Source organism: Abramis brama (genome assembly GCF_963993115.1).
Source record: "Abramis brama genome assembly, chromosome: 24".
NCBI lineage: Eukaryota > Metazoa > Chordata > Actinopteri > Cypriniformes > Leuciscidae > Abramis > Abramis brama.
Window position 1 is genome coordinate 13,918,752 of NC_139986.1, and position 27,153 is coordinate 13,945,904.

The 27,153-nt window shown below is 37.9% G+C and overlaps 1 protein-coding gene and 2 long non-coding RNA genes across 3 annotated transcripts in view; 2 read left to right on the forward strand and 1 right to left on the reverse strand.

Moving 5' to 3' along the window:
• Positions 1 to 27,153, forward strand: part of trpa1b (transient receptor potential cation channel, subfamily A, member 1b) — a 55,183-nt gene that overhangs the window by 15,531 nt on the left and 12,499 nt on the right. Inside the window, exons 7-18 of the mRNA XM_084102534.1 lie at positions 563 to 699; positions 1,302 to 1,350; positions 1,576 to 1,675; positions 1,771 to 1,871; positions 2,045 to 2,214; positions 2,437 to 2,601; positions 3,285 to 3,399; positions 4,049 to 4,215; positions 10,564 to 10,648; positions 10,737 to 10,796; positions 10,906 to 11,004; positions 11,235 to 11,305. Of these exons, the coding sequence (XP_083958660.1) occupies positions 563 to 699; positions 1,302 to 1,350; positions 1,576 to 1,675; positions 1,771 to 1,871; positions 2,045 to 2,214; positions 2,437 to 2,601; positions 3,285 to 3,399; positions 4,049 to 4,215; positions 10,564 to 10,648; positions 10,737 to 10,796; positions 10,906 to 11,004; positions 11,235 to 11,305 (1,319 nt within the window). The remainder of the gene's footprint in view (positions 1 to 562; positions 700 to 1,301; positions 1,351 to 1,575; positions 1,676 to 1,770; positions 1,872 to 2,044; positions 2,215 to 2,436; positions 2,602 to 3,284; positions 3,400 to 4,048; positions 4,216 to 10,563; positions 10,649 to 10,736; positions 10,797 to 10,905; positions 11,005 to 11,234; positions 11,306 to 27,153) is intronic.
• On the reverse strand, positions 17,382 to 20,029 carry LOC311075269. Its single transcript, XR_014604453.1, has 3 exons — positions 19,585 to 20,029; positions 18,692 to 18,819; positions 17,382 to 18,571 (listed from the first exon to the last, which is right to left on the reverse strand). It is a non-coding gene; the product is annotated as an uncharacterized lncRNA (long non-coding RNA).
• Positions 23,028 to 25,675, forward strand: LOC311075270. The gene is made up of 3 exons (XR_014604454.1): positions 23,028 to 23,472; positions 24,238 to 24,365; positions 24,486 to 25,675. It is a non-coding gene; the product is annotated as an uncharacterized lncRNA (long non-coding RNA).

Genomic DNA, 27,153 nt, shown 5'->3' on the forward strand with positions numbered 1-27,153 from the left:
AAATTATATAATATAATCATGAACCCATTATCATCAAGACTTATTTCTGTAAAAGCTTTTTGATACATTAAACCACACCATGCCCTGTAAGAAGTTTGGGGACAGAAATAACAAAATTGTTAAATATGGCTATAATGTCACCATTCTGAAAAAAAAAAAATCATTTCATCAAATGCAGCCATAGAAGAATGTGGTTTGCTATGAATACAAAAGCAGCCTGATTTCCTGACTCTCGATCTCGACCACACAGACACAAACACACTTACACTCCTCCATTTGTCGTCTTCAGTCTGTAGCAGGAGGGTTAATGCATTCAGTAATAGCTTCAGATAGTTAAATTGATACAAATTGCAGCCACTTACGTCTATAACTGAGCTTGGCCGTTCTGTCCATTGCCACAGCAATTCAGGGTGCTCTCTCATTAATGGTTTGTATTATTGGTGCAGCAGCTGAGAGAATGTCCCCCTCTTGCAATACCTTGCCCTGCCTCTCCTACTTATGTCAAGCTAATAGCTGACTTCCATCTTTGTGTCTGTGTATGTGTGGCTTGATTGTTTTGCAGTGTGACAAATCCACGGCCCTCCATTTTGCCTGCACTCAGGGTGCTCTGGATGCCATCAAAATCATGCTTTCCTCTTACAACAGAGTGGAAGACATCATCAACCTCAGGGATGGAGCCAATCAGACCCCCTTACATAGGTCAGTGTGATGCCATACTGCTCACCAGTAGTCATTATGAAGTCAGCTAGCCTTCTGGTTTATATCAGAGCTGATCTCAGTTCATGTTAAAGGGACAGTTCCCCCAAAAGTTAAAATTCATAAATTACTCAATAACTTACATCGTTCCAAACCCATAAGGCTTTCATTCATCGTCGAAACACAAATTAAGATATTTTTAATGTCTCTATTGCCTCTATTGAAAGTCCATTCACCGCAAACTTTCATAAAGAGATACATGAATTCATATGATGACAGAGTAGGGTGAGCAGGGTGAGTTTTTATTTATTTATTGGACTTTATGGTAAAAATGCTTAAATAATAATATTAAAATATTATTTAAAATTGACATTTTTTGTAAGTATTTTTTATATACTCCTGATATGTTTGGTTATATGTATTCTTGTTTGTACAACTTGTTCATCTCAATAAAAATGTTAAAAGTAATTCTACTTACTTCTGTCTTTTAAAGCACTTTTTGCTATGACCAAACAATGGTGATGCTTGTCCTATTGCAATTTGCAGCTGTATTTGTTTAATTCCCAATGCTTTAATGATTAACAATGACTTTCTTTTCCTAATAGAGCCACGTTGTTTGATCATGTCGAGTTGGCTGAATATCTTATTTCAAAGGTAAATGTTTGAATGGCTGCTTTGTGAGAATGTGAGTGGCTGAAACATCCAAACACACACTTTTATTCTGCTGAATGTGCACTTTGTGAACCAGCAAACTGAGTTGCTTGGATTGATATTTTGACAGGACTAATATTAACCACCCAATATCTCATTATCTTATCGTATATGTCCTTTGATAACACGGTAATTCACTGTTATTTGGATCTCATTTGTCTTGGAAAGGGAGCAGATATTGACTGCATTGACTGTAAAGGACTGTCTCCACTGCTGATGGCCTCCAACTGCAGTGCTTGGAAAACTGTTGCATTTTTACTGTCAATTGGTAAAGCATTTTCATGAATTTTCAACATATTTTATCTCCAATATCATTTGCATGCACGTGTCTGCATATTCAACATTTTGTCCTATTGAAAATAGGTGCCAATTACAAAGTCAAAGACAAAGCAGGTCGCAACTTCCTCCACCTTGTCATTCTTCAACCGAAAGGGCTGAAAAATCTTCCTGAGACAGTCTTACAGGTGTGAAAATCTTCCTAAACGTCAAGTTCAGTTTGTTAAATGCAGAACATTTTCATTTTGAAAGAAAGCCTGAAGAGTCCAAGTGACCCTGTGTTATGGATTATTACATAAAGCATTGTTTTGAACATGCGTATGTTCTGTATATAGTTATAAGAACCCATTCCCTCCTCCAGAGTAATGCTGTGAAGGAGATGTTGTCTGATGAGGATGTTGAAGGCTGCACTCCTCTGCACTACGCCTGCAAACTTGGCATTCACGATTCGGTCAAAAATATGCTGGGTCTCAATATCTTCTTGGGTCAAAAGTCACGGGAGAAGAAATCAGCGCTTCACTTCGCTGCAGAGTGAGAACGTTTGTAATGCAGTCAGAGCTATATCAAAGCCATATCTTTGTGCTTATTTTCTTAAAAGTAATAAGTTTTGACCTACAATAACAAATCGTTCCTGACCATTTATGAGAATTTTGCTGGAATTTATACAAATTAATGCAGTATAACTCCAAACTTTCTCATTTCACATGCTCCCAAACCTGTTAATATAATTTTTCTCTCTCCAATATCTGTCAGATTTGGGCGTTTAAACACATGCCACAGGCTGCTGGAGAACCTCATGGACTCCAAAATGCTGAATGATTGGGACGATAAGGGTCTGACGTCCCTTCATCTTGCTTCAAGGGCAGGACACACACAAGTAGTGGAGCTGCTGCTCCGGAGGGGAGCGCTGTTTCAAAGGTACACCATTTTTTGGGGGAAAGCAAAACATCTACATTTTTCACAGTCATCACAAGCAGTACTTCATTAATCTAATAACTACCAGGCAGTGCTACTTTAATCATTGAGATGCTGTAAAAAGTGGTAACCTGGAATTGTTACCTTGAAGAGCTGATTTTTAATCCATTTATTTTGTTGGTATAAATTAATATTGGTTGATTCAGCAACATTAAATAAAAAAATTCCGACTGGAATTAAACAAATTAATTTAAATGTTATCATTTTTAGGTTACCAAGTTTTTTTTATATTTTTTATTTTTTATTAGTTAATGTTGGAAATGTTTTATGGTTTAGATATTGATAGTAACCCTGCTACCAGGTCATGATTAGGTGAAAATATCAAAAGCTAAAATTCAATTTTTTTGTTAGGTTGAATGAATGAATGAATGAATACATTTATTTCAAGCAATATAATGACACATAACAAAGGCAATCAAGAAGCATTTTGATTCAGTCTATACGACAAGATGAATTCACCTTACTTAACATAAACAACATAAATCAATCTATTGCTCGAAACAGACTGGGAAGAAGTCAAACTTATTTAAACCCGGCCAGGTTAGCGCCAGCTTCACAAAATGCTTGGTTAGGTTGTGAGTTCATTCAGCTGGACGTTCTGTCATAAGGTCTGTTGTAATCTCTAGTGATTACAAAGGCTGGTCCTGTTTGCATCATGCTGCGGCTGAGGGATACACACAGACAATGAAAATCCTCCTCGCAGCCAATGTCAAACTACTGGACGGAACAAATGAAGATGGGGTAAGCAGCGTAACAATCCCTAACACCTGTGGAGCACAGTCAGTTTGAAGAATACAATTACCAAACCATAGGAAACTGAGCTTTGAAGATCCAAAGAATAAAGCATAATACTCTCTTTAAATTTCACATTTGTCATAACAAAAAAAAAACATGTATGTGTGTTTAGGTTAGTAAGATTTTAAAGAAAAAATTGTATATCTTTATTCAGCAAAGATGCATTAATAAAACATTTACAATTTTACAATGTTGATTTTTTTTTTATTCAACAAAGAATATTAATTTTTAATATTAATAGTAATAATATTAATTAAGCAGCAAAACTGCTTTCAACATTGGTATTAATAAGAAATGTTTATTGAGCAGCAAATCAGAATGATTTCTGAAGGATCATGTGACACTGATGCTGAGAATGATGCTGAAAATTCAGCGTTGCCATCCTAAGAATAAATTATATTTTAGAAGACAACATTTATTTTAAATTGTAATAATATTTCGTAATATTACTGTTCTACTGTATGTTGTCAAATAAGTGCATACTTGTTGAGCATTAGACTACTTTTACTATACTGTATTTATTGATGAAAGCAATTGTCATTTATGATAAGTTTGAACAACACTGCTTTTTAACCAAACATGTATGTTTTAATAGAACACAGCCCTTCACATTGCTGCAAAAGCGGGACATGTAGGTGCTGTTTTGCTGTTATTGGAAAGAGGAGCTGAAATCACTCTCAACAATGCTGACAACTCTTTTTTGCATGAAGCTGTGCGAAATGAGAAAAAAGATGTAGTTAATGCCACCATCGAAAGTGAGAGGTAAGGAGACATCCACATTCAAGATGGTTAAGTTAATAGCCTTGCATTGCTTTGACACCCCACAGCTAATACCTGTAGTAAAAAGAAAAAAAAAGGATTGGAGGACAGTATTAATTTCAATATAAAAAGCAACTTTGATTGCAGATAAATAATAATGTATGAATTAATATTGTAACATTGTTGCATTTTGAACATTCTGATTGTTCCCTTTCAGTCAGTCAGGTTCTATATACATAGGAACTGAACGACAAATTGGGGATCGCTTTAAGAGACCAATCTACTTTGAGTATAAACTAAACAAGCCAATGCACATTGGCATGCGATAATTGCATCAGCTGCTCTGCCTCGCAGCGCGAGCATATAATGAGCAGAAGGTGCGTCACATCTTTGCTTTTCTCTTCGGAGCAGAGCGGTTCTACTGTTCCTGCTCTGATATTTGTGAGTGTTTAAAAAGAAATGAGTCTGCTTCTTCTGGAGGACTCCTCTGCAAACTTGTGTTGGTGTTACAGCACGGTGTTGCAGTGGAACATGTCGATTGCTGCATCGGAGGGTAAGCTAATGTCCTCTGGGGATGAAGATTAAGCTGTGCTGCCTCCTTCAGGTGTGGCACCGTTGCCCAAGCCCGGGCCTCTGTGAGCGTCGGACTCTAGTGGAACCCAACACCATGTCCCGAACCCTCACGGCTTGACGATTGGTATCTCGGGGTGGCCCTTGCTGGTTCTCAGCGCCCTGCCCCAGTGCCTTTCTTTCCGAAGGTCACCAGATTGTGGACGGCACCTTTTTCTGCCCAAAACTTGGTCTGATGCCCTTTCCTCCCTTTCTATCCTCGATGGCGGAGCGGCTAAGGGGTACGTTGAGCTCCCCCAGTGGAGCGGTCTGTGGCGATGCAATTGTGTCCCAAGACTGCTACCTCCTGGCGGGGTAATCCGCGTCTCCCCTGCCGGGCATGTAAGTTCTTGTCCTCTCTGGCGGGCAAGGCTTACACAGCGTGCCGAGAAACCACTTCTGATGAAAGTCACTGCACGCTCCCTGGGTCGAGCGATGTCAGCCTTCGGAACAGCATCTTTGGCTGAACCTTGCGGATATGCGTGAGTCCAACAAAGTTTGGTTCCTCAACTCCCCTGTCTACCAGGCCGGCCTCTTTGGCGATGCTGTTGAAAACTTCTCCAAACAGTTTTTAGCAGTACAGAAGCAGACAGAGGTGATCAAACCTATCCTGCACCGATGACCAGCTGCTGCCACCACCAAGTCGTCAGCTGCTGCTCCTCCGCCTACTCATCGTCGCAGCCTCCACATAGGCAGAAGGCAGCTGGACGCAAGCAGCCAGCCTGTCCAGGCCCCGCCAAACCAGGAGGTATGAGTAGGGGCAAGCGGTCCTGAGACGGGTGACCCGGAGATCGAAGGATCTGCTTTTGCCTTGCCACTCCCGTCTCCCTCTTCTATTGCCAGCGGGCAGCAGTGTGCTGCTCAAGGACGCCTCCAGGCCTTCTCACGTACCCTCAGCCCCACCCTGGAACCAGGTAAGTGTTGCACAGCACACTCAGACTCCACTGTGGGCCGCCTCAGTGCCTCCCGAGTCAAGTCCCTGTGTTCCACGGTACAGCTACACGGTTCGGCTAGTCAAGTCAAGTCAAGTCATCTTCATTTATATAGCGCTTTTAACAATGTAGATTGTTCCAAAGCAGCTTTACATTGATAAAAGGAAATTAAAGTAAAGTGTTTTGGCTTTATAGCAGCTCTAGAATAAAGTTATTGTCCAGCTAAAGTTAGTTTGATTGATTCACTTCTGTCACAACGATCATTAGTTATTAACTTAGGGGCTGCTAACACAACACCGTTGTCTGGTCTTAAAATTAATAATACAGAATTTTATCGCTTCCACGTAGCCACGCGAACCGGGATTATCCCGACAACGCTTTATCTGTAGATAGGTAAAGGGAGGGGAGGGAGGCCTTCACATGGAAAAGCCTAGTTGACATTTCAGGACTGCGCTGTCATCGCGTCCAAGCGCAGGTCCTTCATCAGATCTGGATTCAGCCTGGATCCGGCGGACTGCGGTAAACCTCGGGATAAACAGAGAGACTAATATTAGCGTAGACGCCATTCTTCTTATGATGTAACGAGTACATCAGGATTTATGGGAAGTGTTCCCGGTTCCGGCTGACCTAATCTATGCAGCCTAACATTGAATTATAAAAATCTATAATGTGTTGTGTATGCTAGGTCAAAGAGATGTGTTTTTAGTCTAGCTTTGAACTAACAGAGTGTGTCTGCTTCCCGGACAATGTTAGGAAGACTGTTCCAAAGTTTTGGTGCTAAATAGGAAAAGGATCTACCACCAGCAGTTGATTTTGATATTCTAGCTATTATCAACTGGCCGGAATTTTGAGATCGCAATAGACGTGAAGGACTATAATGCGTTAAGAGCTCGCTCAAGTACTGCAGAGCTAAACCATTTACTGCTTTGTAAGTAATCAGCAATATTTTAAAATTTATATGATGTTTAATAGGGAGCCAGTGCAGTGTTGACAGAACTGGGCTAATATGGTCATACTTCCTGGTTCTGGTAAGAACTCTAGCTGCTGCGTTTTGGACCAGCTGTAATTTGTTTATTAAGCGTGCAGAGCAACCACCCATAATAGCATTACAATAATCTAGCCTTGATGTCATGAACGCATGGACTAATTGTTCTGCATTTGAGAGCATATGACGTAATTTAGATATATTTTTAAGATGGAAAAATGTGGTTTTACAGATACTAGACACGTGACTTTCAAATGAAAGATTGGTATCAAAGAGCACACCCAGGTTCCTAACCGACGACGAAGACTTGACAGAGCAGCCATCAAGTGTTAGACCATATTCTAGATTATTACGTGAGGACGTTTTTTGTCCAATAATTAGAATCTCTGTTTTTTCAGAATTAAGTAGTCGGAAATTACTAGTCATCCAATTTTTTATATCACCTATACATTCCGTTAATTTAGTGAATCGGTAAGTTTCATCAGGCCATGAAGAAATATAGAGCTGAGTATCATTGGCATAACAGTGAAAACTAATTCCATGCTTCCTAATGATATCTCCCAAGGGTAGCATGTACAGAGTAAAAAGCAACGGTCCTAGTACTGAGCCTTGTGGTACGCCATACATACTGAACTTGTGATCGATAAGACATCTCTTCATTTACTGCTACAAATTGATAACAGTCAGATAAGTATGATTTAAACCATGTTAATGCAATTCCACTAATGCCAACATAGTGTTTGAGTCTATTTAAAAGAATGTTGTGGTCAATAGTATCAAATGCAGCACTAAGATCGAGTAACACTAATAGAGAGATACAACCACGATCGGATGATAAGAGCAAATCATTTGTAACTCTAATGAGAGCAGTCTCAGTACTATGGTGCGGTCTAAATCCTGACTGAAAATCCTCACAGATATCATTTCTTTCTAAAAAGGAACATAGTTGTGAGGATACCGCCTTTTCTAGTATCTTTGACAGAAAAGGTAGATTCGAGATCGGCCTGTAATTGACTAATTCTGTACGATCAAGTTGCGTTTTTTTAACAAGCGGTTTAATCACAGCCAGCTTAAACGTTTTTAACGTACGTATCCTAATGACAAAGATGAATTAATGATATTAAGAAGAGGATCTATGACCTCTGGAAGCATCTCTTTCAGTAGCTTAGTCGGTATAGGGTCTAACATACATGTTGTCGATTTAGATGATTTAACGAGTTTAACGAATTCTTCCTCTTCTATAGCAATGAATGAATAAAATTTTTCCTTAGGGACACTACAGTGCACTGCCTGATGCGATACTGTAGTAGACGGTTGCATAGTTTTCTCCCTGATATTATCAATCTTGTAAGTAAAGAAGTTCATAAAGTCATTACTGCTGCGCTGCTTGGAAACTTCTGGGCTTGAAACTTTATTTTTCGTTAGTTTATCCACTGTTTCAAATAAATACCTAGGGTTTTGTTTATTTTCTTCTAATAGGGTTGAAAAGTAAGCAGATCTAGCAGCTTTTAAGGCCTCTCTGTATGCAATCGTGCTCTCTTTCCATGAAATGCGAAATACCTCTAGTTTTGTTTTCTTCCAGTTGCGCTCCAGTTTTCCTAATCATCATTCTCTTAAGGGCCTGAGTGTGCTCACTGTACCACGGTGTTGGACTATTTTCTTTAATCTTATTTAATCGCAATGGAGCAACTGTGTCTAAAGTGCTGGAAAAGAGAGAGTTAAAAGTTTCTGTCGCAATATCGAGTTCTTCTAAGCTATCTGGGATGCTGAGATTATTAAAGCAATCTTTAGTGGCAGAAGTGATAGGTCTAACATATTTGTAACACGGAGTCGGCTTTGCAGCCTTGGCAAAATGAAGTTTACACGAGACTAGATAATGATCTGAGATGTCATCGCTCTGCTGCAGAATTTCAACGGCATCAACATCTATTCCATGTGATAATATTAGATCTAGATTATGATTACGACGATGAGTAGGTCCTGACTCCTGAGACATGTTGTTTAACTCCAATAGAGATAAGAATGTCTTTATATGCCAATCCCAATGCATCTTTTTCGTTATCTACATGTATATTAAAATCACCAACATTTATGTCTTTATCTGCAACCAGTACTAACTCTGATAGAAAGTCAGCAAATTTTTTTGATAAAGTCTGTATGGTGCCCTGGTGGCCTGTATACAGTAGCCAGCACAAATCTCAAACGTGATTTATCATTTACACTATATATTGTTATATTAAGCACCAACACTTCAAAAGAACTGTATTTGAAACTAGACTTCTTAGTAATTCTAAAAATATTACTATAAATTACAGCAACACCTCCCCCGTTGCCTTTCAGACGAGGTTCATGTTTATAACAGTAATCTTGCGGGGTGGTCTCATTTAAAGTAATGCAATTGTTTGGTTTTAGCCAGGTTTCTGTCAAACACAGCACATCTAGATTATAGTCTGTAATCATATCATTAACAATAAGTGCTTTTGAAGTAAGGGATCTAATATTCAGCAACCCAAGCTTTATCATTTGCACATTTGTATTATATCTGTTTTTTATTTGTTGAACATCAATTAAATTTTTACCCTTAAATGGGTTTGGAAGTTTTTTGTATGTCCTAATTCAGGGAACAGACACAGTCTCTATATGATGATATCTAGGTGAAAGAGGCTTTATGTGATTGGATTTATCTGACCTTGGTGACGTGAGACAGCTAGCAGACGGTCGGTTTAGCCAGTCTGTCTGCTTCCTGACCTGAGCCCCAGATTGTCATGTTTGAGCTTTAAGACTATGTGCTAGCCCGTGTCTTTTCCTTGACAAAGTCCGCTTTGTCGTCTCTGCTGGTGTTCTTTCCCCCCTAGAACTAGGCTGGAACCACCCTAGAGACTTCCATATGTTAAACTATCCTGCTTGGCTAGTCCATATGTGTAACTCCCACATTTTACCTCCCTACAGGCAGGATGTGGTTTCTGCAGCGTTCTCTTTCTCTAGAAGGTCACGCTTTCCCAGCGTTATCCAATAGTCACACTTGCGGAACAGCAGTGACTGACCTCTGCTTGAGCCCTGATTTCCCACTCCAACAGTTGGGGGCGGAGCAGGAGACTTGAGCAGAGTGCTGGAAGGGCCAGCGACAGTGGCGTGTTGGTAGATATCCCCAATTCGTTGGTCAGTTCCTACGTACGTAGAATGTGACCGACTGAAAGGGAACGTCTCTGTTACGTATGTAACCCTCGTTCCCTGAAGGAGGGAATGGAGACGTATTTCCATTCGCCACGGTTACTGTACCTCCGCTGTACGGCAGTTACTGAACTCGGCTTCTCAGCAGAAAAACAAAAATGCGACACACCTGCTGCTCATTATATGCTCGCGCTGCAAGAAAGAGCAGCTGATGCAAATATCGCATTCCAATGTGCATTGGCTCGTTTAGTTTACACCCGAAGTAGATTCGTCGGTCAATTCCATCGTACTTAACCGTTCCCTCCTTCAGAGAACGAGGATTACATATGTAACCGAGACGTTATCTGCTTTCCTTAAATTAAGCTCTAGGTTAATTAAAATAATTTAATCTCAAATCAGAATTTCAATCAAACTGTCCATGTATTTATTTGGTAATTAACCATTATGTAAAAGGGCACTTTTTTCTAAAATGAGACAACAATAAACACTTATGTTTCCTGCTCCTTTTTAATAAAAAAACATCTCAAAAACTATTTCAGTGTAGGATTTTTAATGGAACAATATTAGAGAATATGTTGAGATTTTTTAAAACCTATATTATTTTTCTCCTCTCAGTTTGCCAACAGTTGACAAAGACATGTTAATTCACTGCAGGTGTGCTGAGGCATTAAAGTCATTTAAGGCTAAATCCCGCTGTGTCGTGATGGACATCATAGAGTTCCTCCCAGAGTCTTTCAAGGTCTGTCTATTAACTTCACACCTTATGAAAATCTCTGAGATATTGTTGATACATTCTTTGACATAAAACCCCTCTCTCTTCTAAACAGCACCTTCTGGACCGGTGTATTATTGAGTCTGATCACGACGCCAACAGTCCAGATTATCATGTAAGCTTTTCACAAATGTGCAAAAAGTTGCATTAGAACCATTAATAGTTCATTAATGCTATAAAAAGATCATTAATCATATAAAGTACAATTCTTTTGGTACTGGCAGATCAGATACGATTTTCAGTGGCTTCAAGCTCCTATACAGTTGAAGAAGTATGCTAAAGCAGACAAAACAATGAACTTCCAACCATTGGCAGCTATGAATGTAAGTCTCTTTAAATCATGTTACAATAAGTTACATTCCTTCAAGGCACTCATCCTTTCTAACGATGGAAAATTGTTTATTAAAGGAGAAAACATTAAATTAAAATATGAGCATTTTTTCTAGTGATGTCTGATTTTTGGACCCCATTGTGCTTATTAAATACAAACTTCTAATTAATTTTGCATCCTAAAATGGTTTGAGAATAAATCATAACTCTTGTACCTCACTAGGCAATGGTGCGTTATAACCGTCTGGAGCTCCTCACTCATCCCGTTAGCCGAAAATACCTGGAAATGAAGTGGTATGTTAAAGATGTACTGTAATTCTCTCAGAAAGTCCCTACAGTTCTTGTTGTAATGTTTTAATTCAGTATATTCTATATTCACCCTATTTGGATGGTAATTGTTACTCATGGGGACGTAAGATAATTTCAATATTTACAGGGGCTAGTCAGTGATTCTACTGCTTTTTGAATCCAGAATGTCAGTGTTTTTCTACAACCACCCACGTAAAATTACTTTCTTTTTTTTGACAACACCAGGGTCATGTGGTAATGTCATTGCCATCTGAAGTTTACAAGAAGAGATCAATTCAAAAGTCATTGTGTAAATTGTTTTTGACCACTGCCTAGCACTGTACAGTAACTGTTGCACTTTGCGGTAATGTGCATTTTAAATATGGACAATTTTTTCTGTGAAATGCTGAAAACAAGTCAATTCGAAATCTTCGCAGATACCATTTATTTATGACATAACACCCATCATTTACCAGCCCCCCCCCACACCCCTATCCCCCTAAAGGACGAGACCCGAGATGGGCTGGCAGAAGGGAACACCAAGGTGGACAAGAAGAAGAGAGGACCAGGGTGGAGACAGGAGAAGCTAGAGAATGACCCAGAGCAGAGCCAGGATGAATGCCCATGACATAAATGATGGAGGGAGGAGCCAAGATGGAGCCAGGGGCCTGACCGACTGAAGTGACTTTGTGATTGGAGAAAACCCAGGAGGAACAGAAAAGACGAAGACCCAAGGTGACATTGAAGGCCTGGAGGGCAAATATGGAGCCGCAGGTGTACTTGACTTAGGTGAAGGCATGGGCTTGACAGACCTGAGCGGAGTCAGTGTTACTCAAGATGATGATGGAACTGGAGGGAGCCGGCCAGAGGGATGGAGGGTTGAGGCGCAGCAGGAGATCCACAAGTCCAAAGCAAAGCCAGAGCAAAGATTGAAAAAGGAGGGAGCCCAGTGGAGCCTGAGGGTGACAGACCATGGTGGAGCTGAGGGAGCAGGGATGAGGTGGACTACAGGGTTTGGAGGCCCGAGTTGGAGCTAGGAAATCCTAGTGACTGAATGGATACAGCAGAGGCGAGGCCGAGGAATTGGATGACTTTGGCAGAGGAGGAGGGAGAGGTGGGCTGGTTGGGACCATTCACAAAGAAAGAGATTTGGAGCTGGACGATGAAGGAGATTTGATTCTGGACAATGAAGGAGACTTGATGTTGGACGATGAAGGAAACCTGAAGCTGGGCTGAACCAGCGGCAATGAAGAAGACTTGGGGCTGGGCAGAACCAGTGGCCACAAAGACAACTTGGGTCTAGCAGAGACGAAAATGACTTGGGACTGGGCTGAACCACCAGAGCCAATTGCGACAAAGGAGAATTGGTACTGAACGACGAAGAAGACTAGGGGCTGGACAACAAAGGAGACCTACTGCTGGACAATGATGGAGACTTGGTGCTGGACGATGAAGGATACTTGGTGGTGGACAATGAAGGAGACTTAGTTCTGGGTGGAACCAGAAGCAATGAAGAAGACTTGGGGCTGGGCAGAACCAGTGATGACAAAGACGACTTGGAACTGGGCTGGACCAGCAGTGAAGAAGATGACTTGTGGCTGGAGTGAACCAGCGATGAGGAAGACGACTTGGAACAAGACAGGATCAACAACATTTCATCATCCAGCTTATCAAACAATAATTATTCAGCAGGGACCCAGCTCATAGCATGCACCTCAGCAACGGGAGTGTGTGTGGGTCTCTAATCCATGCCGATGTACTCCACTAAAATCTTTTAGTGATGGGCACTGTTGCCGGTTCAAGCACCTGGTCAGACTCCTTTCTGTGCTCGGGCTCCTGGACAAACTTGGCCACTGGCAAACACTCTGGCTTTCGCTTCGTGGTGGGCTCTGGTTTATTATCCATAACAGGCATGACTGAAGGATAGCTGGGCTCTGGGTCCAGAATGGGGCTAGTGTTGTCTTAATCAGCGAGCAGACAGTGCATGGCAATCCACATTGGACCAGCACCCACTCCACATACTGTGCAAGGCTCCCTCGAGGACCTTCCATGGGAGTAGTTATAACCCTATACCATGTGTCAAAATGATTGATGACTTCCGGTCCCGCCCCCAGATAAGACATCTGGTCACCGCCCTTCCGGTTGACGGTTGGCCTTGTCCCGCCCTTTCTGGCGTGTATTGATATGGATATGGATTGTCCTATTGACCCTTCGATCATGTGTTTTGACAGGTTTATCTACCGGTGTTTTTCCGGCATATGTTGTTGTTATGGTTTGCCCTATTGTCCTAGCTAGTCGTAGATCATGTGGTTTTGACAGAAAGTTTGAAGACTGTGTCACACACCCATTATCTCTTGTGCACACAAGCTGGGTGTATTTTCTGTGTTTGTGATAGACATCTGTTTTTGACAGAAAGTTTGAATTTGTTGTCCGGTTCAGTTATGTGTTTGTGTGTATGTGTGTGTGTATGTCTGGGTATATGGCATCACAAGTGCTGTTAGGAAATGTGTCAGCATCTGATATGATCCCCTCCACATTCCTGAGGTAACAGCAAAAGTGAAAAAAAAGAGAGTTGTCCCTAATCATGTTTTATATTTCACACAAATGATATACAATAATATCTTAGCAAAAATCTACTGAAACCATTTAATTCAGTTTTAGAGAAACAAAAGAATAAAATGAATAAGGATTTTACTAAATACTAAAGCCTATCACAAAAAAAAAGAGTTGAAAACATACTGTTCTTTAAAAAGTATAAATGAAAAGATTATAAAATAATTTAACCAAGGTTGAAAAAACATACCGTTCGTTTAAAGTATAAATGAAAAGATTATAAAATAATATAACATAAATGTCAGTGTTTCTCTCTCTCTCCTGCTAGGTTTATTCAGCGATCAGAATGAGACAATAGGGCTAAATTTATTTCAAAGTTTAAATGATATCTTTATAAAATGTTGTTTTTATTTTATTTTATTTTTTTTAATTAAATTTAATACATTTATTAAAAGTCGTAATAATGTTTTTAAATTCAATACATTATTAAAAGTTGTAAAACAAAAACACTGTTTTTTCTGAATGCCTCTCCAGCCAGAGTAGTGTGTGTGTGTGTGTGTGTGTGTGTGTGTGCGTCCTCTGACATGACCCCCTCCACATTCCTGAGGTAACAGTGAAAGTGAGAAAAAGAGAGTTACCCTAATCATGTTTTATATTTCACACAAATAATATGCAATAATATCTTACTAAAAATCTACTGAAACCATTTAATTCAGTTTTAGATAAACAAAAGAATAAAAAAAAATCATATTACATAAACATTCCGTTCTTTAGGCCTATAAGTGTATAAAATAAAATAGCCATCTTGCTAATTTAACTAAAGTTGAAAACCATTCAGTTCTTTATAAAAGTATATAATTAAATGCTTATAAAATAAATATCTTATTGATCCAATTGTTTTTGATAAACAAAAGAATAAAAATCATATTACATAAAAAACGGTATACATTAAAATGGTTATCTTGCTAATTTAACTAAAGTTGAAAAACATTCTGTTCTTTAAAAGTATATAAAAAAATAAAAAATAAAAATCTACTGAAATTTCAGTTTTAGATAAAAATAAAATTCATCTAAGTCTGCTGACTGAAGATTTCATGAAGCACCAGACAAATGGTATGTTTGTGTGTGTGTGTGTGTGTGTGTGTGTGTGTGTGTGTGTCTGTGACAGGTTCTGGTAAATTAGCGTGCCGTCATCTTTCTGAATTTATTTCAAAACATAATCGTAAAAGTTTAAATATGATCTTTTAAAATTAAAAGACTGTTTCAATAAAATCTTTAAAGTTTGAATACATTCATATCTTCTATTTATCTTTTAGAAGATTACTTTAATGATTTTGTTTAATGGTGACCTAAAGTATAATTGTTATTAAAGAATGTCTGTTCAAAAACTTTAGATTGTAGAAAAACTGTACTTTTTAGTCGTTTTAAATCTCATTTATATGAAAAGATTCAATCAGCATTTTTTTTGTCCATGCGGGGTTTCAATTTTTATGGTGGGGGCTTTCCATAGCTATAATGAATTTTGTACCGTACACCTAAACACAGAAAACTACATTTGTACATTTTCAAAATGAAATAAACAAATAAATAAATCATTTAATATCATTTTGTGCACACACACGGTTCTAAAAAATAAACTAATCTCTATTTTAAATTAAATTATTATTATTAATAACATATGTTACTAAAATGTAAACAAAGTTTTAGCTAAATAAATATATAAACAAAAACACCTTACAGCCCCAGATCCTTCAGAGATAAACCACAGTGTGATCTGAAGCTTCAGGAAACAGGGTATCAGACCAGATGAGTCTCGGGGGACAATGTCACAGTAAATCTAGTCTGCTAACGCCTTTTACAGAATACATCCAGAGTTTATACTAAATTCATTTAAAAGCATAATCATACAAGTTTAAATAAGGTATTTTAAAATTAAAAGAAATCTTTAAAGTTTTATTAAAATCATATCTTCTATTTATTTTCTTAGAAGATTACTGTAATGATTTTGTTTAACGGTAACCTAAAGTAGAATTTTTACTAAACAGCGTTTAGTTGTTGATTGTTGAAAAACTGTGCTTGGTCATCTTAGATCTTTTGTCCATACAACATGTTGTCAAAGTTTGTCACAATGTTTTGTTGTTGTGTTGTTTTTAAGAAATCCGAGGACTCCACATTGCTCTTATTTAGACTAAGTTGTATCATCTGCAAAATCACTGACCCGGCATAAGTAAAGTTGGTCTTGAGCGAATATTTAATTTTATCAGTCATAATTCAAAGTATAAGTATACGATCGTATAAGATCATTTTAACTTGTATTCCCCGAACTATCCTTAATCAGTGTGGAATCACACAGGGTGAAACCCTTTACTGAGAATATACTATCGGTTATCTACTCAAAATATATGTAGAAGTGTAAAATCGGTGTTTAAAATCTGTCTGCTGGCCGCATGAATAGACTTTGGGGAGAGCTGATGATACAGGAAGCATGCCCTTTGACCTCCTCGATTGTGGAGGCTTTTTTTTTTTTTTTTTTTTTTTTTTTGTTAAAGACCCAACTACAAGTTAGTTCTCCCAAAAGAATTTCTCCCATCTAGTGGTTCTCCCATCTACTCGCTTTTTCAAATGCGTGTTGCAACTGCGGTAGCCTAATGTGTCAAAAGCTATGACAACATGGCTTCCAATAGCGCTTCATTGAGTTTAACGATACATGTTTTTGTACTGTTATGCCAGCTATATAATGATTTACACAACCAAGCAATGAAAAAAGCTTGTAATTTAGACCATACCTTTGACTTGCCTGTCGAGAAGAAATCAGGCAACTTCCCTTTCAAAGTCTTTCTCCTTCATTAGATCTTTCCACATGGGGAAAAGCTATCCTGATATTTATTTACATACCGATAAATTAAATGTTAGCTTTTAGGCGTTAACGATTCCTTCTCCCGTGGCTCGGCATAAGTATGATCCTACATTATAATGTACTGTGCAGTGCAACCTTTCAAATTTGCCGGGGCAGTATCATTGCCTCCCATATGGTCTAGCGGTTAGGATTCCTGGCTTTCATCCAGGCTGCCCGGGTTCGACTCCCGGTATGAGAAGACATTTTTTTTTTTTTTTTTTACATTGTCAACAAAATTCAAGTTATTCAATAATCATTTTTAGTTATCCATAGTCTTAGAGGCCTACAAGTATTAGTGGCCTACACGAACTGCAGAAACAAGCAGAAGATACGTAAAAACTCATAAATGCTGTTTCAGTAGGCTACTGAATCATTTTCACAAATACAATTATATAGAATTCAGAAAATTTCACTATGGAATATTTACTTTATCTATCATAATTTCAATTTAGTACATCATCATTTAAACTTTTCATCTCATAATTATGACGCATAGTCATAATTGTAATTTCAACTTTTTGTTATAATTATTACTTAATTCAGAATTACAATTTTTGTCAATTACACCTTTTTAATGTAATACTTAAAACGTTTTTAAGGCATAATTTGGTTGTTGACTATAGTAGTGTTGATGATGAAACGTGTTGAGTTAGGCTAGCGCTTTTTGCCCCTCTCTGGTATTATAGTGTTTCAAGATGGCGGAACGACACGGAAGCCTCCTTGGACTTACCCGCCCCGTGTAAATAAAGATAAGAAATGTTTCGCTTACGAGGATAAGTCAGATCATTGGCAGAGGTCATTTTACACCCATGAGGACATATTTTATGAATACAGACAATGATTTTAGCTAATAAAATAAAACATTTTCAACGAGCGAATCTACACATGAGAGGCCTTCAGAAGTCATAACTCCAGGGGTCAACGGCTTAGGCCCATTGGTTTCGGTATTTGTAAAAATCAAATACTGTATTACACTTTTCAAAGTTACAATAAAAAGACCTGTTGTGTTCTGACACAAGGCCATTAACTTGTTTTTATAAATGTATTTTGCTTATTTCTACAAATATCGACCTGAAAAATGAAAATCAGAAAAAACAGAAAAAACATTGTTTTAAAATACAACTAAACCATGATAATGTTTAGTTTAGATGTTGATGACTAAGCTTCTGGCATATAGTGCAACCACGCAACAAGAAATCTAATATTGGTGTAATCTTTGCGAGGTCTCACTCACGACACACAACTTTGTAAATAAAATAAAAAATATTATGGAAGTCATTGTACTGTAATTTAACCATATTTTATTTATTAATATTATGGCTTCATGTTGATTTAAAGTTTTTAATTGTTATTAACAAATACCTTTTAACATCCGGCACAAAATGAAAGAGATGTATTATTTGAAAAAAAAAGAAGAAAAAAAAAAGAAAAAAAAAATGGAATGTTCACAATCACTATGTGTCAAAAACAGTATGTGTGTAAATAGTTGTGCAAAGTTCCACACCCTATGGACTAACACATAAATAAATATATATAACATACACAAAACATTTCTTAACTAAGCAACTGTTTCTTAAATTATCAGACACTCACCGCACTGATGTTAACATCACCATATATTGTGTTTTCTACCATGATTGTAGTAACTATTGTCCCACCATTCTTCTGGGCAACTGTTAAGTTAAGCTGATTAGGGTTCTGAATTAATGGCTGTCCGAATGTTGTAGAAATATTACGCTGTCGTCGTTGTGGAAGGTTGTTAGGCTGTTGATTTGTCATGTTTCCAGAATGTGTTTGAACGCACAGCGTTTGAACGTCACCATCTGTTAAAAAATGAACAATTAAATACACAACCAAAAACCATGTAAACATTATAGTAAAGCTTATTGAAGATTGAGAAACATATTGACTACTAACAAAGTAAATTATACATCTTTTCCTACGTTTGATATTCTTTTTTCTGATTTTTTTCACTATGGACTTGATCCTTTTTAATGCTGTTTTCTCTCCATATTTATTCTGTAGTTCCTCTACTGTGTCTTCCAACCTCCCTGTTGTTGTTCTTCTCCTGCTGTGTTAACCAAAGACAAACAGTTAGAAGAATAAAATGTATGTACAATAGCAAAAATAAAAGTTGGTCATTAGTTGTTAGGATTAGATACACCTGTAGACACATTCACACACCCGTTCGCCTGTTTTCATTTAGCATACACCAGAGTTCAAACATTCACTTTTTCAAAGGGTCGAATGATTACGCGGTCAAAATTTCTCTTTTTAACATGAGAGTTAAAAAATGTACACGAGTCACGACGCATTGCATTATGCACCTGACCTGCCGGCTGATGAAGTATTATCAAGAAAACATGAATACAACACACTGCACTTGGATGAATACATTTATTAGATTTATTTAATAATATTACCAGTTCCATATTATCTTTATATAAGACATATAAAGACATCTTAAAAATAAGACAAAAAATGATTTTATTTTTTAAATTTGACTGCATTCTTTACTTTTTGATTTATGAATTATAACAGACTGATGGGAAAAACATTATTTTGCAGTTACTTTTTTAAAATTTGTTTTATTATTCAACTATCTCTTTCTTTTTGTTAGATTTTTATTAGTTGTAATTTTATATATAAACATTTAACTTTTAAAATAAAGGTTTTACAACAACATCACCATCTTCCGCTATATTTTGGCCTCCATGCTCATCTATTTACAGTATATGATATTGGTGAAGGGGGCCAGCATGAATATATATTTTTAGGGGGCCCCCCGAATTCTCTACGGCCCCGTTCACATCGCATCGTAAGCGCATAATATCACCTGCTCAAGTACGTCTTGACGAGTTTCTTCTGTATTAAACAGCGAATCTTCTCAGTCAGATCGTCGCAAGATCTCAGGAATCCTCTCACACTGCTTGTGTTCACGAGCTCCATCGCTGCACTTTTGTGCGGCTGTGTGTGACTCTTAACAATTCAAACAGCAGCGCGGAGATGTGACGTCATGTGTCGAGCACATCTTTGCATTTCTTCTGAAACAACAATTTTTAACATCACTATCGCAACACTTATCGTATTGCCGGCTGGGATTGTAATGTTTTGTATGCCGTTTTCTTTACACTCACCCCGGATATCTGTTTCCTGCAGTTAGCTGTAATGTTAGTGAACTCTAGGTCTTCTCTTTGTTCATATACGACAGTATTCGCATGAATTGGCTTGATTTGATAAAATTATGTTTTAAACCATCATCTTCACTTGAGACATTTACATTATACCGTCCTAGTTTTTAAATAGCGCTAAAATGTATATTTTAACCCTTTATGCGGATATGCCGTACAAGGTTCTCTGTTCTCTGGTTCTGTGTTTTTAAAAATAAAGACAAGGATACCTCTTTCTATAAGCGACCCTTAAAATCTGTGCATACAACAAAACACGTGTAGGTGTACGATGATTTATCAACAAATTACTTTTGTTTGAAGAAAAACTTAAATCAGCTGGTGCTTGATAACTATTGAAGTTATGATGCGATATTTATCACGTTTTAATTTTAACTCAATACTCTATGAACTTTAACATCTTGTTGGTCAAATTAACTTAAAGCCTACGCATCCTAGCTACTTTCTAAATGTGTGTAACAGAACTTATGGTGAACAATTTAGCCATATGTTTTAAACGTGTAATGTTTAAACAAATTTTGTTACTGGACTGAGTGAAAATAATAAACTTCTCTTTTGTTTTTATGCATCAAGTTAAATGCAAATGATAGGAAAACTTTATGATAGGAAAGTACGGACGGCGCCTTTGACCAAGCCTCTACATATGGGGCACTTGCTCAGAGAAGGCGCACATTCTTTGCACACAACTAGGTGACCACAGGGGATGAAGACAATGTTCACTTCCTTATCCATGCAAACTTTGCATGTGCGCTCCTCTTGAAGTCTTTTTAACTGTTCCTCCATAGGCAAGTCTGAAAGATCTTGACTAGGGGATGCAGCTTCATTTGTCTCGACCGTCAGGCCACACTCAAATTCCATCTCTAAAGCAGGATTGTTCTCTTGTTCTCTCACAAATTCTATCGATTCGCTGTCTCGCAATCTTGCTTGAATCTGATGAACAAACTCTTGGCCCTTTTCTTGCAGCAGGTATTCACATCTTGGAAACCACTTAGCATGTTCTACCCATGGATCATCACCAGACTCCCAACATCTGAGTCCACCATCGCAACAAAAGCACTTCACGTCATCATTACGACCAACATAGTAAAAACCAGCCTTTGCCAATTGTTCTGGTCGAACAATTATTCTTGAGGGCCAGTAGACAAATGTGAGCAACCTTTCTTCACACTGTTGCATTGCCGATACATTGGAAAGGTCGCCACCAGATAAAGGTACATTATCTGCACGGTCATCTCGAACGAAGCGGCAGTGGGGGTAATGCCTCTGGTGTTCTGATACTGCACGATCTCCCGGTTCCCAGTTGCTAAGCTGGCCTCCACAACTGAAGCAAGCCACTCTGTCGCCCTGGCCAAGGTAGTAGAAACCACTTTTGGCAAGCTCGGCTGGAGTTACTGGTGCAAGAGGCCAATTCTGAAAGGTGTCAAGGCGTTCCTGTTCCCGACGCATGCCAGGATTGTGACAAGCCGGAGGTCGCTGGTGAGACATATCCATGTTTAAGTAAACTTCTCCATTTGGCCTGAAACGGGTGTCGCAGGGGCGGAAAGCTGTAGCATGGCTACGCGGGGAAAAGGCACTTTTGATGAAGACAAAAAAAAAAAAAAGGGGCCACAGGGCGTGTCCACTCAAGCCCTTCTCTCTGCTGGACATCCCATGCGACACCCGTTTCAGGCCAAATGGAGAAGTTTACTTAAACATGGATATGTCTCACCAGCGACCTCCGGCTTGTCACAATCCTGGCATGCGTCGGGAACAGGAACGCCTTGACACCTTTCAGAATTGGCCTCTTGCACCAGTAACTCCAGCCGAGCTTGCCAAAAGTGGTTTCTACTACCTTGGCCAGGGCGACAGAGTGGCTTGCTTCAGTTGTGGAGGCCAGCTTAGCAACTGGGAACCGGGAGATCGTGCAGTATGAGAACACCAGAGGCATTACCCCCACTGCCGCTTCGTTCGAGATGACCGTGCAGATAATGTACCTTTATCTGGTGGCGACCTTTCCAATGTATCGGCAATGCAACAGTGTGAAGAAAGGTTGCTCACATTTGTCTACTGGCCCTCAAGAATAATTGTTCGACCAGAACAATTGGCAAAGGCTGGTTTTTACTATGTTGGTCGTAATGATGACGTGAAGTGCTTTTGTTGCGATGGTGGACTCAGATGTTGGGAGTCTGGTGATGATCCATGGGTAGAACATGCTAAGTGGTTTCCAAGATGTGAATACCTGCTGCAAGAAAAGGGCCAAGAGTTTGTTCATCAGATTCAAGCAAGATTGCGAGACAGCGAATCGATAGAATTTGTGAGAGAACAAGAGAACAATCCTGCTTTAGAGATGGAATTTGAGTGTGGCCTGACGGTCGAGACAAATGAAGCTGCATCCCCTAGTCAAGATCTTTCAGACTTGCCTATGGAGGAACAGTTAAAAAGACTTCAAGAGGAGCGCACATGCAAAGTTTGCATGGATAAGGAAGTGAACATTGTCTTCATCCCCTGTGGTCACCTAGTTGTGTGCAAAGAATGTGCGCCTTCTCTGAGCAAGTGCCCCATATGTAGAGGCTTGGTCAAAGGCGCCGTCCGTACTTTCCTATCATAAAGTTTTCCTATCATTTGCATTTAACTTGATGCATAAAAACAAAAGAGAAGTTTATTATTTTCACTCAGTCCAGTAACAAAATTTGTTTAAACATTACACGTTTAAAACATATGGCTAAATTGTTCACCATAAGTTCTGTTACACACATTTAGAAAGTAGCTAGGATGCGTAGGCTTTAAGTTAATTTGACCAACAAGATGTTAAAGTTCATAGAGTATTGAGTTAAAATTAAAACGTGATAAATATCGCATCATAACTTCAATAGTTATCAAGCACCAGCTGATTTAAGTTTTTCTTCAAACAAAAGTAATTTGTTGATAAATCATCGTACACCTACACGTGTTTTGTTGTATGCACAGATTTTAAGGGTCGCTTATAGAAAGAGGTATCCTTGTCTTTATTTTTAAAAACACAGAACCAGAGAACAGAGAACCTTGTACGGCATATCCGCATAAAGGGTTAAAATATACATTTTAGCGCTATTTAAAAACTAGGACGGTATAATGTAAATGTCTCAAGTGAAGATGATGGTTTAAAACATAATTTTATCAAATCAAGCCAATTCATGCGAATACTGTCGTATATGAACAAAGAGAAGACCTAGAGTTCACTAACATTACAGCTAACTGCAGGAAACAGATATCCGGGGTGAGTGTAAAGAAAACGGCATACAAAACATTACAATCCCAGCCGGCAATACGATAAGTGTTGCGATAGTGATGTTAAAAATTGTTGTTTCAGAAGAAATGCAAAGATGTGCTCGACACATGACGTCACATCTCCGCGCTGCTGTTTGAATTGTTAAGAGTCACACACAGCCGCACAAAAGTGCAGCGATGGAGCTCGTGAACACAAGCAGTGTGAGAGGATTCCTGAGATCTTGCGACGATCTGACTGAGAAGATTCGCTGTTTAATACAGAAGAAACTCGTCAAGACGTACTTGAGCAGGTGATATTATGCGCTTACGATGCGATGTGAACGGGGCCGTAGAGAATTCGGGGGGCCCCCTAAAAATATATATTCATGCTGGCCCCCTTCACCAATATCATATACTGTAAATAGATGAGCATGGAGGCCAAAATATAGCGGAAGATGGTGATGTTGTTGTAAAACCTTTATTTTAAAAGTTAAATGTTTATATATAAAATTACAACTAATAAAAATCTAACAAAAAGAAAGAGATAGTTGAATAATAAAACAAATTTTAAAAAAGTAACTGCAAAATAATGTTTTTCCCATCAGTCTGTTATAATTCATAAATCAAAAAGTAAAGAATGCAGTCAAATTTAAAAAATAAAATCATTTTTTGTCTTATTTTTAAGATGTCTTTATATGTCTTATATAAAGATAATATGGAACTGGTAATATTATTAAATAAATCTAATAAATGTATTCATCCAAGTGCAGTGTGTTGTATTCATGTTTTCTTGATAATACTTCATCAGCCGGCAGGTCAGGTGCATAATGCAATGCGTCGTGACTCGTGTACATTTTTTAACTCTCATGTTAAAAAGAGAAATTTTGACCGCGTAATCATTCGACCCTTTGAAAAAGTGAATGTTTGAACTCTGGTGTATGCTAAATGAAAACAGGCGAACGGGTGTGTGAATGTGTCTACAGGTGTATCTAATCCTAACAACTAATGACCAACTTTTATTTTTGCTATTGTACATACATTTTATTCTTCTAACTGTTTGTCTTTGGTTAACACAGCAGGAGAAGAACAACAACAGGGAGGTTGGAAGACACAGTAGAGGAACTACAGAATAAATATGGAGAGAAAACAGCATTAAAAAGGATCAAGTCCATAGTGAAAAAAATCAGAAAAAAGAATATCAAACGTAGGAAAAGATGTATAATTTACTTTGTTAGTAGTCAATATGTTTCTCAATCTTCAATAAGCTTTACTATAATGTTTACATGGTTTTTGGTTGTGTATTTAATTGTTCATTTTTTAACAGATGGTGACGTTCAAACGCTGTGCGTTCAAACACATTCTGGAAACATGACAAATCAACAGCCTAACAACCTTCCACAACGACGACAGCGTAATATTTCTACAACATTCGGACAGCCATTAATTCAGAACCCTAATCAGCTTAACTTAACAGTTGCCCAGAAGAATGGTGGGACAATAGTTACTACAATCATGGTAGAAAACACAATATATGGTGATGTTAACATCAGTGCGGTGAGTGTCTGATAATTTAAGAAACAGTTGCTTAGTTAAGAAATGTTTTGTGTATGTTATATATATTTATTTATGTGTTAGTCCATAGGGTGTGGAACTTTGCACAACTATTTACACACATACTGTTTTTGACACATAGTGATTGTGAACATTCCATTTTTTTTTTCTTTTTTTTTTCTTCTTTTTTTTTCAAATAATACATCTCTTTCATTTTGTGCCGGATGTTAAAAGGTATTTGTTAATAACAATTAAAAACTTTAAATCAACATGAAGCCATAATATTAATAAATAAAATATGGTTAAATTACAGTACAATGACTTCCATAATATTTTTTATTTTATTTACAAAGTTGTGTGTCGTGAGTGAGACCTCGCAAAGATTACACCAATATTAGATTTCTTGTTGCGTGGTTGCACTATATGCCAGAAGCTTAGTCATCAACATCTAAACTAAACATTATCATGGTTTAGTTGTATTTTAAAACAATGTTTTTTCTGTTTTTTCTGATTTTCATTTTTCAGGTCGATATTTGTAGAAATAAGCAAAATACATTTATAAAAACAAGTTAATGGCCTTGTGTCAGAACACAACAGGTCTTTTTATTGTAACTTTGAAAAGTGTAATACAGTATTTGATTTTTACAAATACCGAAACCAATGGGCCTAAGCCGTTGACCCCTGGAGTTATGACTTCTGAAGGCCTCTCATGTGTAGATTCGCTCGTTGAAAATGTTTTATTTTATTAGCTAAAATCATTGTCTGTATTCATAAAATATGTCCTCATGGGTGTAAAATGACCTCTGCCAATGATCTGACTTATCCTCGTAAGCGAAACATTTCTTATCTTTATTTACACGGGGCGGGTAAGTCCAAGGAGGCTTCCGTGTCGTTCCGCCATCTTGAAACACTATAATACCAGAGAGGGGCAAAAAGCGCTAGCCTAACTCAACACGTTTCATCATCAACACTACTATAGTCAACAACCAAATTATGCCTTAAAAACGTTTTAAGTATTACATTAAAAAGGTGTAATTGACAAAAATTGTAATTCTGAATTAAGTAATAATTATAACAAAAAGTTGAAATTACAATTATGACTATGCGTCATAATTATGAGATGAAAAGTTTAAATGATGATGTACTAAATTGAAATTATGATAGATAAAGTAAATATTCCATAGTGAAATTTTCTGAATTCTATATAATTGTATTTGTGAAAATGATTCAGTAGCCTACTGAAACAGCATTTATGAGTTTTTACGTATCTTCTGCTTGTTTCTGCAGTTCGTGTAGGCCACTAATACTTGTAGGCCTCTAAGACTATGGATAACTAAAAATGATTATTGAATAACTTGAATTTTGTTGACAATGTAAAAAAAAAAAAAAAAAATGTCTTCTCATACCGGGAGTCGAACCCGGGCAGCCTGGATGAAAGCCAGGAATCCTAACCGCTAGACCATATGGGAGGCAATGATACTGCCCCGGCAAATTTGAAAGGTTGCACTGCACAGTACATTATAATGTAGGATCATACTTATGCCGAGCCACGGGAGAAGGAATCGTTAACGCCTAAAAGCTAACATTTAATTTATCGGTATGTAAATAAATATCAGGATAGCTTTTCCCCATGTGGAAAGATCTAATGAAGGAGAAAGACTTTGAAAGGGAAGTTGCCTGATTTCTTCTCGACAGGCAAGTCAAAGGTATGGTCTAAATTACAAGCTTTTTTCATTGCTTGGTTGTGTAAATCATTATATAGCTGGCATAACAGTACAAAAACATGTATCGTTAAACTCAATGAAGCGCTATTGGAAGCCATGTTGTCATAGCTTTTGACACATTAGGCTACCGCAGTTGCAACACGCATTTGAAAAAGCGAGTAGATGGGAGAACCACTAGATGGGAGAAATTCTTTTGGGAGAACTAACTTGTAGTTGGGTCTTTAACAAAAAAAAAAAAAAAAAAAAAAAAAAAGCCTCCACAATCGAGGAGGTCAAAGGGCATGCTTCCTGTATCATCAGCTCTCCCCAAAGTCTATTCATGCGGCCAGCAGACAGATTTTAAACACCGATTTTACACTTCTACATATATTTTGAGTAGATAACCGATAGTATATTCTCAGTAAAGGGTTTCACCCTGTGTGATTCCACACTGATTAAGGATAGTTCGGGGAATACAAGTTAAAATGATCTTATACGATCGTATACTTATACTTTGAATTATGACTGATAAAATTAAATATTCGCTCAAGACCAACTTTACTTATGCCGGGTCAGTGATTTTGCAGATGATACAACTTAGTCTAAATAAGAGCAATGTGGAGTCCTCGGATTTCTTAAAAACAACAAAACATTGTGACAAACTTTGACAACATGTTGTATGGACAAAAGATCTAAGATGACCAAGCACAGTTTTTCAACAATCAACAACTAAACGCT